At 34.2% G+C, this 12,305-nt stretch overlaps 1 protein-coding gene across 1 annotated transcript in view; it reads right to left on the bottom strand.

Moving 5' to 3' along the window:
- LOC136035599 (pumilio homolog 3-like) overlaps positions 1-12,305 on the bottom strand; it is a gene marked incomplete in the record, with an annotated part of 52,801 nt that overhangs the window by 30,064 nt on the left and 10,432 nt on the right. The window contains 1 exon segment of the mRNA XM_065717478.1: positions 6,741-7,021. Within this exon segment, the coding sequence (XP_065573550.1) occupies positions 6,741-7,021 (281 nt within the window).

Genomic DNA, 12,305 nt, shown 5'->3' with positions numbered 1-12,305 from the left:
GGTCCTAGCGTTGCCTTGTCGTTTCCTCTTTATCTTAAATTTAAAAAAAGTCTCCAGAACGAAATAAAAAAGAACAAGAAAGTCCATGGAATTTCCCTATGTTTTCAAATAATATGGATTTCCTGCATTTAAATGAGACATTTTTAGGTATACGCTAAAGATGCTTATCTTAAGACGCTTAGAAGACTGAAGTACGTGTAGATGAGTATTGTCTGAAGCCTACTTAGGAAGACAAATGATAAGGAAACAGCAAAAAGATTCCGAGAGGAAGGGAGAGATTTTATAGAGGGATGGATTTTGTGCTTTTTCATGAGAAGAACAGCTGAGGATACGTGTTTATCTATTTAATTCTCCTGGATGGTCGTGTTGTGGTCGATGGTCCTAGCGTTGCCTTGTCGTTTCCTCTTTATCTTAAATTTAAAAAAAGTCTCCAGAACGAAATAAAAAAGAACAAGAAAGTCCATGGAATTTCCCTATGTTTTCAAATAATATGGATTTCCTGCATTTAAATGAGACATTTTTAGGTATACGCTAAAGATGCTTATCTTAAGACGCTTAGAAGACTGAAGTACGTGTAGATGAGTATTGTCTGAAGCCTACTTAGGAAGACAAATGATAAGGAAACAGCAAAAAGATTCCGAGAGGAAGGGAGGGATTTTATAAAGAGATGGATTTTGTTTTTTTTCATGAGAAGAGCGGTTGACGATACGTGTTTATCTATTTAATTCTTCAGGGTGGTCGTATTGTGGTCGGTGGTCGTAGTACTGCCTTGTCGTTTTCCCCTTAATTTAAATTTAAAAAAAAATTATTCAAAATCAAACAAAAAAGAACAAAAAAGTCCATGGAATTTTCCTGTGTTTTCAAATAATATGGATTTCCTGCATTTAAATAAGACGTTTTCAGGTATACGCTAAAGATGCTTATTTTAAGACGCTTAGAAGACTGAAGTAAGTGTAGATGAGTATTGTCTGTAGCCTACTTAGGAAGACAAATCATAAGGAAACTGCAAAACTTAAGATTCTGCGAGGAAGGGAGAGATTTTATATAGGCTTTAAACAGGTTTAGATGATGTGGGTATCTCAAAATTGTCTTTCACTGGCATTTTAGTTCTGTTTGTCATGTTTGACCAAAATTATTGTTTTATGACAGAAAATTGTTCTTTAATGAGGCGCGATCTCTTTTGCGAAATATGAGCCCCCCTCCCCGTGATACTTATGAATGACTGCTGGTTTGATAAGATCACCCCTTGGAAACAGGAGAGAACTGTATTGCTACCCATGCTAAAATGTGATTCCCCTCGATTTTCCCTGGATTTTGGATCACGATAATTCAAACAGCCACCTCAGAATTTACATTTTCTGGAATTCAGTCTTTTTTAAGTCAAAATCGATGTTCTGTAGTACAAAATGGCATAAAATGGCACTTTTCTTGCAGTGCCATCTGCTTCGTTACTTCAAAGAGCCCCTAAAAATATTCTTCTATCCTCTAAAAACACACTGTTTTTACAGGGTATTTTATTTCAAACTCCCTCCTCCTTTTTTTTTCAATGACTCCTTTTTTCATTGAGGATTAAATACGTGAAAAAATGAAAAAAAAACACCCCTAAAGGGCTACGATCTTGACAAAAATTGCTTCACATATTCATCATATTTAAGAGCCCTATTTTTTCTAAGATCTTCAAATTTTCTAAAAGATCTCATTTAACCTGTGTATTCTTGCTTTAAAGCAAAACATTCGATTCAATTGTTCTGTAAGAGAAGAGCTACATGTATACAGAGGACACTATCCCGGAGATTCATTGAAAATAACATTCTGGTTTATTAGACTTCTATCGGAAAATCTATTGAAGGGTAAATATCCAAAAATAAGGTGTTTACATAACGAACTGTCAATCAAGACTTAAGATGATAAGTGCCTTAAAAGACACTGCGAATGTTTTTGACACTGTACAAATTTTTGTATTGAGATAGGCTTATTTGTGTGTCTGATAGATTTTCTAATAAACACGAATGTTATTTTTCAATGAATCTCCGGGGTAGTGTCCTCTGCATACATGTAGCTTCTTCTAATTATTTGGCGGTTTTGGACTGTTATTTTTCGACTTCAATTTAGTCAGGATACAGATTTTTTGGAGAATCTTTTTGCGCACAAATTACGCACACAATTTTCTTCTTCAAGTCATTAGAGTACTTTGAGTTTTTTGACATAGCTAATGAGTTTGTTTTTCCACAGCTAAAATGACACCATTTATTAATTTAATACTCTGTACACCACCTGTTTTCTACGGACACACAAATAAGCCACAAAACACCTTATTTTTAAACAGCACCGTAGCATCTTAAAACACCAAATAAGGACACACAAACACCTTACTTTTGGATATTTACCTTTCAATAAAGTAAGGTTTTGACCTGTGTGATTTCCGTAAAGACATTTATGATCGGATTATTTTATTTTCTTGCTATTGATATTTGTGCTAGTTATTATAAATCCCTTGGGATTTAGATTTAACATCACTGCGGCATCTGCTCAAAAAGAATAGCCAGCAAAACAGGTGGCGCACTGTGTATTAAATGTAATAAATGGTCTCATTTTCCCAACTCGGAGTCAATTCACTGCGATGGCAAGAAAATTCGAGACCACAGTGTAAAGCCCTTAATTCATCTCTATTCATTTCCGAAAATACTAGTGCCAAATGTCCGGTCACTTATGAACAAAATAGAAGAGGCCAAACTATGCTTGAAAAATGAACTTAATGATATTGATTGTATCTGTGAATCGTGGTCCACGACTGAAGAGTATGTTGCATTTGATGGATATGATACCTATTTCAAACCAAGAATAAACAACAAAGAGAGATAAAACCACAAAAAAAAACCTCAAACGAGACTGCGGCCAGTAGAGAGGAAAGACTAAAATAACACGGATATTTCGCCTGTATCCAAACTAGACGTCCTCAGCCTAGATGCCTAGTTTAGATACAGGCGAAATATCCGCATTATTTTAGTCTTTCCTCTCTACTGGCCACAGTCTCGTTTGATTTTTTTTGTGGAGTTTTATCTCTCTTTGTTGTTTATTGTCATGTCTCGCCAGTTCGGCTTAAAACCTTTCAAACCAAGAATGACACCCGATGACATTACAGTAACGCATAATGATGGTGTTGGTATGATTTCTCGATCATCTATAACAAATAGGGTTCTCAATTTCAGCAATATATTAAATAAAAATGGTTTTTTTTTAAAATAAAAATTTAAAATAAAAAATTTTTTTAAAATAAATTTTTTTAAATAAAAGTATTATGGTTGCGGTGCAGGCCTAAGTGGCAACTTAAGGATGTGGTATATGTGTTGTTTACTATCCGCCCCGTGGCCCTTATCGTAAAGACCTTGTGAAACACTAAGTGAATTTCACTGATGATGTACGATCCTTGTCCTAGCGCTGGTACTTGAATCAGGCGAATTTGTTGACTTTGATCCCAAATGGATAAGCAATTCACTGTCACTTACGCAGATTGTTAATGTACCAACAAGAGGTAACCGATTGTTAGATCTCATCTTTAGCTCCTGTCCGTAATATTAAATAGCCGAGTTACATTACCCCCCCCCCCCCCTTAGGTATGAGTGACCACCTGTGTGTTGCTTGGACCCCTAATCATTTTATCCCGAATAAAAAAAAAAAAAAAGAAAAAAAAGAAAAAAAAAAAAAAAAAGGTGATGAACAAACCCTACACACCTGAGCTAGTAAATCTCTATAAGAAATCTCATTGCTTGAAGATGATAAAATGGCACGTTTTATTTTGTAGGGAACTGTTTGAAAAATACCCTGAAATATTCCCACAAAAAAAAAACGTGAAATCTAATGAAAAACCTTGGATTACTCAAGATATTCAGCATCTGATAAAATTGAGGAATGAACTACGTTTAACTGGACTTGAGGAAGATTTCAAAAGATTAAGAAATACAATTGTGTACAAAATAAAATGTTCATGTAGCAGTTGTGGTTCAAAAATCATAAGCAAAATATATATTTTGATATATATATATATGCAAAATATATCTTATTGATATATTTACAAAATATATCGGATTGATATATTTTGAATCCATTCAGTATGTTTCAAATGAAAAAAAAAAAATGGTAAGGAAAATTTTTTAATGTAATACAGTAAATGAGTACAGCTAAATCTCAGCTGTTTAGTAATAGCAAAAATTGTCGCCTTACTTTATTATATTAAAAATGTAGGAGTGTGGAAAAATAAGCAACCAAAAGCTCGCACAAGGAACATGAACCTTAAATGAAAAAATAGGCTTTTAAACTCTCCGCACTTTTGTACACTCCAGCCTTTTATTTTTAACTATCCGAATTTTTCGAATTTCTCACTCTGAATTCATCATTTCTTGAACAACATTTTGGGAATTTCACTAACAATTTTCTCTGGGTCTGTGGGAACTTGATTATTTGTAAAATTCCGAACAATTTAAGATAGAATGATGGAAACAATCCCTTAGATATTTAATTTCAGAGTCTAAATAACAAATGGATTGTATGACTTAATGCCAATCAAGGTCTCACAGTCAGATCGTCATCTTGTAGCATATCCCTTCGGAGTTATCATACAGTTCTGAATATTATCGGTAAAAAAATGACCAAAGTTAAATTTAGAGATAATGATGATAAACCACTGCTACCTAATGAGATTAATGAATTGTTTTCATCAGTTTGTAAAATTCATCCGCCACTAACAATATTACCACCTACTGACTCAGTTTAAATTATTCCTGTCCTAGAGATTAGTTCAGTTGTTAAGAAGTTGAAGGCGCTTGATCCTCGTAAATCTAGTTACCTAAGTGAGATGCCGATTAAACTGATTATTGAGTGTGCTAATGTTTTATTTACTCTTTTAACAGCAATTTTTAACCAACGTTTTATTGATGGTATTTTGCTTAGTATTTTTAAACAGGCGTATGTTACCCCAATCCCCAAATGTAAGGCCTCTAATGATATTACTGATACGAGGCCGATTTCAAAATCACCGGCTCTTTCAAAAGTGTTTAAAAGTTTGATTTTTGATTGTTTATTTGAAGAAATAAAAGATAACATAAATTCCCAACAATTTGGATTTAGACACGGACATGGTAATGTCCATTATTTGGTTGCATTGTTGGATACCATCCTTAAACATGGGGCTTATGTTGATTCATTATTTGCTGATATAATAAAGACTTTTGATAGTTTTGACCATAATGAAGTAATGGATGAAGCTATGGTTATTGGTGCCCGTCCATTTGTTGCACGTATGCTTGCAAGTTTCTTATTAATAGATCTCAGTGTGTCCAACTCCCTAATCATAAGCCATCTGTATTTTTAGATATTTTTTGCGGTTCACCACAAGGGACTAAATTAGGCCCATTTTCTTTTCTAATTATTTTTAATCGTATTTTAGCAACAGTTCATGAGCGTTTTAAATTTGCTGATAATTTTAAACTGTCTTATCACTACGACTAAGCCCTCCGACTACCAAACAGTCTGACTTGACGAGAATTTTTAATGACCTAAAAGCTGAAATAGGAAGGGTAAAACTGACGGTCAGTGAAACTAAGAGCTCTTATATGACGTTTTCCTCCCTCAAGTTCAACAGCCACTCTTCTCTTGTTTCCCTACCACCGACAAAACTATAAAAATGCTTGGAGTACTTCTGGACGAAGATTGAATATGGAACTCGCACGTTGACTATCTGACTAAAAGAGGCACCTAAATTTTACAATCGTTTTCCAACCTGAAGAGATTTGGTGTGCCAACTGTGATTTTGAAATCTGTGTACTGCATATTAGATCTTTTCTTGAGTATGTGTGTTTGTCCAGCTTGGCATCCGTGTTTGACGAAAGATCAATCAGATAGGATTGAGATGATACAAAAAAGGGCTGTAAAAATTATGCTTGGGCACAACTACCCAACATATAATGATACACTCAAACAACTTAACTTGAATTCACTTGATAGCCGTAGACATGAGTTGACATATCGATTTGGACTACATTGTTTGAATTCCCCAGCTCGTCGTGGTATACTACCTGACCCTCAGAGACCTCCTACTGAAGGACCAGTCACTAAGACTGAGAAATAAAAAATAATTGTCCACAATTAATGACTTACCCAGCCTCTACTACCAAGAGATATTGCAAACCATTTATCCCTTATTTTATTCGGTATTTCAATGATGTCACCTTAACAAATATTTAGTGTTTAATGCAGTTTATTTCAGGTAATTGTCTGTGAGTGTTTTTGAATGTACCAACCATTTGTATATGTAATATTTTGATGTATTTTGTATAAACAGCCACTATTTTAACTGTGAAAATTTATTCTTGCCTTAAATTAATTTTATATTTTTTTATTGACTCAATTTAATTTATTGACCTTGAAGCAGCACTTGCTGCCTTAATCTTTGTGTTGTTATTTATTTATTTTTTATTTTTGATCCATATTTTGGGCCTTTTTTTGTGTCATAACATGCTCATGTTTGCTCCAGCTATTGTATTGAGTAGGATGTATTCTATATCTTTATCGTGGCCTGGAATATAAGATCAACACTACCATAAATTACAAAGCGCAATGACGAGAAAATATAGCACAATGGTGAGAAAGAAAAGGACAATAACAAAAACATAGCACAACAGAAAAAAGCATAAGGACGAGAAAAAGAAATAGTTGAAATATTGCAATAAAACAAAATGACATGCCTCATTAAAGTTTCCTCTCAACGTAGAATACAAATTTGAACACAGTGCGGCTTTTTTAGCCTCAGGTGTGTCATCTCTTCGTAGCTCTTCCCAAACTTCCTTTGCTTTAACGGATAGCTGATATCTAGATGGCTCTGAGCCTTCCTTGCGCTTCTCTTTCAACTTCTTTTGCGCTTTCTTGAATTCTTTCCAATCAACATCATCTGGTTTTTGACCATTGGGCAAACTCTTTTTTTTCTTTGTGCCATATTTAATCAATTTCTTCTTGCCTAACGTGTTTGCTGTAAACAATGAGACAGTTGGTAAGGAACGAGTGACTCTAACATCAGTTACACAAGTCTTTATAATTGAGTCAGCTATACAAATTTTTCAAGTCAGCTATACCGTGTGTAATAGCCATGCTATATTCAATGGATTTTTTCTTACCTAACTTGTTTACTGTACACAATGAAACAGTTGCAAAAAGCGACTTTAACATCAGTTACATAGGTCTAGGCACATTTTCCCTGCGAAGCCTTCAATCTTTATTTATTTTTTATTTTTTTTTGGTGTTGCCTTTGGTTTTTCAAGGCTACTACGGAGCCAACAAAGTTTACCAGTTTTGTTTTGCATAAAATAAAGACGTTGCTAAAAAGCAAAATGGCACTTTGATATACGCTATAAACGAACATGACGTATAAAACGGGTAAGTTACATTCATTGTCGATGTCCTTGAAGATCATTTCGACTGCTTCCTTTCTAAAGCCGTTTTCTTTTCAACTCTCAACTCTGTTCACATAGGTTGCAACCCTGTTGCATACCTGTTCACATGAAAAGAAAAGGATGAGGGAGTTCAAAGTATCACCTCTTCTAATAAGGAAACATTTTGGAAATCCCGGTGAGATAGAGGATATATACACACACACACACACACATATATATATATATATATATATATATATATATATATATATATATATATATATATATATATATATATATATATATATATATATATATATTATATATATATATATATATATATATATATATATATATATATATATATTGATAGCGGCACGGGATACAAATTACCGCAAACAAACTTATCCAGTCTCAGGGAGTTCAATATTAGCTCATATGAATAACCAAAAAGAATGCAAAAAGTATGCAGTGTAATCCTTTCAAGAATTCTGAGAATTTACACGATTCCATTCCTTTAAAACACCGTATTCTCCTCAATTTGATTCATCATCCCATCACGACTATATTTCAACAATCTACATTCTTTTAAATCTCTTCTTTGCTGGTTACTGGTTTCTATGGAACAGGGCAGATACAGAAGATTGGGGCGAAACCCTCTTTGCTTAGGTCCAGTTTTCCCTTGAAGTTTTGTCGGCCAAAAATGTCATCAAATTTGTGTAATGCTTCAAGAGCATCGTATTCATTTTTTGGTCATCTATCAAATGACTTAACAATACCTTTATCAAGACTTTAGATCCTGAAGCAAAATATTTAAAGCCCAAACATATAGCTTCAATTTAAACAAAGGCCTGCCCTGAAGTCGTTATAGGCAAAAGCAAGAAACCTGGTTTCTTGTTTCCATGGTTCATTGTTTCCATGGGGAAGGGGAGGACATTGGCCCCCTTCCTCTAGATTTATTTGCCATCCGATGCAAAAAAAATCCTTTTTTTGTATTTTAAATAAAAACACCCCTTTCTGTATCCTCATAAGCCCTTCCTTCCGCTACAAAATTCCATTGTAAAATTATGCATGCACCTGGGATGACGGCAAATTCTGACAGGAAAATGTTACAGATTCTAGTCACTATTTCTTATTTAATCTCTATGTTATCAACTTTCAGAAAAAATTCAGAATCAGTAACTTGAAAATTATCAGCCATGTAGAAAGCTGAAACAAAGAGATATGAAAACACTGCCTCAATAAAACTGCCTGCTTAAACGTCATTGACACCGTTTGCCCCTTAATAGCCCCCAATTTCGGCCGTCCAAGATCGTTTCAAATCTCGCACCAGAATTTAGAAGGCTTATAACTTTGCTGTAAGGCCATATTTCGGCCAGCCAAGATCATTTCAAATCTTGCATCAGAATTTAGAAGGCTTATAACTTTGCCTTCAGGCCAGATTAAATGAAAATAATTCCTGACACAAATCGGCCGTCCAAGATCGTTTCAAATCTCACACCAGAATTTAGAAGGCTTATAACTTTGATGTAAGGCCATATTTCGGCCAGCCAAGATCATTTCAAATCTTGCATCAGAATTTAGAAGGCTTATAACTTTGCCTTCAGGCCAGATTAAATGAAAATAATTCCTGACGCAAATCGTTTACGCAGAGGCACGACACAACACGACGCGGCAAATTCACTAGTATATTTGGTTCACTAGTAAATTCGAATTTACTAGTAAGTAGTTCGATCTCAATAGTATATGTGTTTCCTTGTTCCTTGTTCAGAATTTCAAGGAAATCAGAATTTCCTTGTTCATAACAGGAAAATCCAATGAATACTACGGTGGGAAGAAAGTCACATGATTCTTTTAGAGTAAGATATCGAACTCTGCTCTACACTCCCTAATATCAATCTTTTTTCAATCACATTCAACAACCTCCTTGCTTTTTATTGTTTTTTTTTTGTAAGACAGAAACTATCAACACTGCAACTTAACTGGGAATTGGCAACAACCTCCTTCCTTTTTATTGTTTTTTTTTGTAAGACAGAAACTATCAACACTGCAACTTAACAGGGAATTGGCAACAACCTCCTTCCTTTTTTTTTTTTTTTTTGTAAGACAGAAACTATCAACACTGCAACTTAACTGGGAATTGGCAACAACCTCCTTCCTTTTTATTGTTTTTTTTTTGTAAGACAGAAACTATCAACACTGCAACTTAACTGGGAATTGGCAACAACCTCCTTCCTTTTTATTGTTTTTTTTTTGTAAGACAGAAACTATCAACACTGCAACTTAACTGGGAATTGGCAACAACCTCCTTCCTTTTTATTCTTTTTTTTTGTAAGACAGAAACTATCAACACTGCAACTTAACTGGGAATTGGCAACAACCTCCTTCCTTTTTATTGTTTTTTTTTGTAAGACAGAAACTATCAACACTGCAACTTAACTGGGAATTGGCAACAACCTCCTTCCTTTTTATTGTTTTTTTTTTGTAAGACAGAAACTATCAACACTGCAACTTAACTGGGAATTGGCAACAACCTCCTTCCTTTTTATTGTTTTTTTTTTGTAAGACAGAAACTATCAACACTGCAACTTAACTGGGAATTGGCAACAACCTCCTTCCTTTTTATTCTTTTTTTTTGTAAGACAGAAACTATCAACACTGCAACTTAACTGGGAATTGGCAACAACCTCCTTCCTTTTTATTGTTTTTTTTTTTGTAAGACAGAAACTATCAACACTGCAACTTAACTGGGAATTGGCAACAACCTCCTTCCTTTTTATTCTTTTATTTTGTAAGACAGAAACTATCAACACTGCAACTTAACTGGGAATTGGCAACAACCTCCTTCCTTTTTATTGTTTTTTTTTTGTAAGACAGAAACTATCAACACTGCAACTTAACTGGGAATTGGCAACAACCTCCTTCCTTTTTATTGTTTTTTTTTTGTAAGACAGAAACTATCAACACTGCAACTTAACTGGGAATTGGCAACAACCTCCTTCCTTTTTATTGTTTTTTTTTTGTAAGACAGAAACTATCAACACTGCAACTTAACTGGGAATTGGCAACAACCTCCTTCCTTTTTATTCTTTTTTTTTGTAAGACAGAAACTATCAACACTGCAACTTAACTGGGAATTGGCAACAACCTCCTTCCTTTTTATTGTTTTTTTTTTGTAAGACAGAAACTATCAACACTGCAACTTAACTGGGAATTGGCAACAACCTCCTTCCTTTTTATTGTTTTTTTTTTTGTAAGACAGAAACTATCAACACTGCAACTTAACTGGGAATTGGCAACAACCTCCTTCCTTTTTATTCTTTTTTTTTGTAAGACAGAAACTATCAACACTGCAACTTAACTGGGAATTGACAACAACCTCCTTCCTTTTTATTGTTTTTTTTGTAAGACAGAAACTATCAACACTGCAACTTAACTGGGAATTGACAACAACCTCCTTCCTTTTTATTGTTTTTTTTTTGTAAAACAGAAACTATCAACACTGCAACTTAACTGGGAATTGGCAACAACCTCCTTCCTTTTTATTGTTTTTTTTTTGTAAGACAGAAACTATCAACACTGCAACTTAACTGGGAATTGGCAACAACCTCCTTCCTTGTTATTGTTTTTTTTTTGTAAGACAGAAACTATCAACACTGCAACTTAACTGGGAATTGGCAACAACCTCCTTCCTTTTTATTCTTTTTTTTTGTAAGACAGAAACTATCAACACTGCAACTTAACTGGGAATTGGCAACAACCTCCTTCCTTTTTATTGTTTTTTTTTGTAAGACAGAAACTATCAACACTGCAACTTAACTGGGAATTGGCAACAACCTCCTTCCTTTTTATTGTTTTTTTTTTGTAAGACAGAAACTATCAACACTGCAACTTAACTGGGAATTGGCAACAACCTCCTTCCTTTTTATTCTTTTTTTTTGTAAGACAGAAACTATCAACACTGCAACTTAACTGGGAATTGGCAACAACCTCCTTCCTTTTTATTGTTTTTTTTGTAAGACAGAAACTATCAACACTGCAACTTAACTGGGAATTGACAACAACCTCCTTCCTTTTTATTGTTTTTTTTTTGTAAAACAGAAACTATCAACACTGCAACTTAACTGGGAATTGGCAACAACCTCCTTCCTTTTTATTGTTTTTTTTTTTTTGTAAGACAGAAACTATCAACACTGCAACTTAACTGGGAATTGGCAACAACCTCCTTCCTTTTTATTGTTTTTTTTTGTAAGACAGAAACTATCAACACTGCAACTTCATTGGGAATTGGTGAACGATACATCACAGAAAAGATAAAAAACAGATAGTGTTCACAATCACATCGTTTGAACAGAACATGAATTCAAGCACGAGTTAGGGATATATATACATATATCTGCGAAGGGTCTTTTGTAATAATATTCAGATTGAAAAAAAGGAAAAAGTATTTGAGATATTAGTTGCTCTGACCTTGAAAGGTCATAATCCATATCTCCGGCGGAGATAACATAATAAGATGAAAGCAACCGCACAGATCTAGCAGCCTTTGCTGCAACAATAGCTGCATTTTTTGTGCAGCCTTTTGCTGCATTTGTTTAAAAGCCGAGTTCCTGCATTAAGTCAATTAGCAACAATAGGTAAAATTATGACAGTTCATATAACTGACTCACCAATAAAGTGAACATACCACTCGATGCCTTTTTTATGTTCTTTACGAATATAATAATCGCTTCTATCACAAATTTAAGCCCTTTTTGAGCTCTTAAAAATGACGAATTTTCAAAAAATTTTGACAGTTCATATAACTGACTTAACAATAAAGTGAACATACCAATCGATGCCTTTTTTCATGTTCTTTATGAATATAATAATCGCTTCTACTGC

The sequence above is a fragment of the Artemia franciscana genome, chromosome 14 (genome assembly GCF_032884065.1).
Source record: "Artemia franciscana chromosome 14, ASM3288406v1, whole genome shotgun sequence".
In the NCBI taxonomy this organism is placed as follows: Eukaryota; Metazoa; Arthropoda; class Branchiopoda; order Anostraca; family Artemiidae; genus Artemia; species Artemia franciscana.
This window is presented reverse-complemented; position numbering and strand designations above follow the sequence as displayed.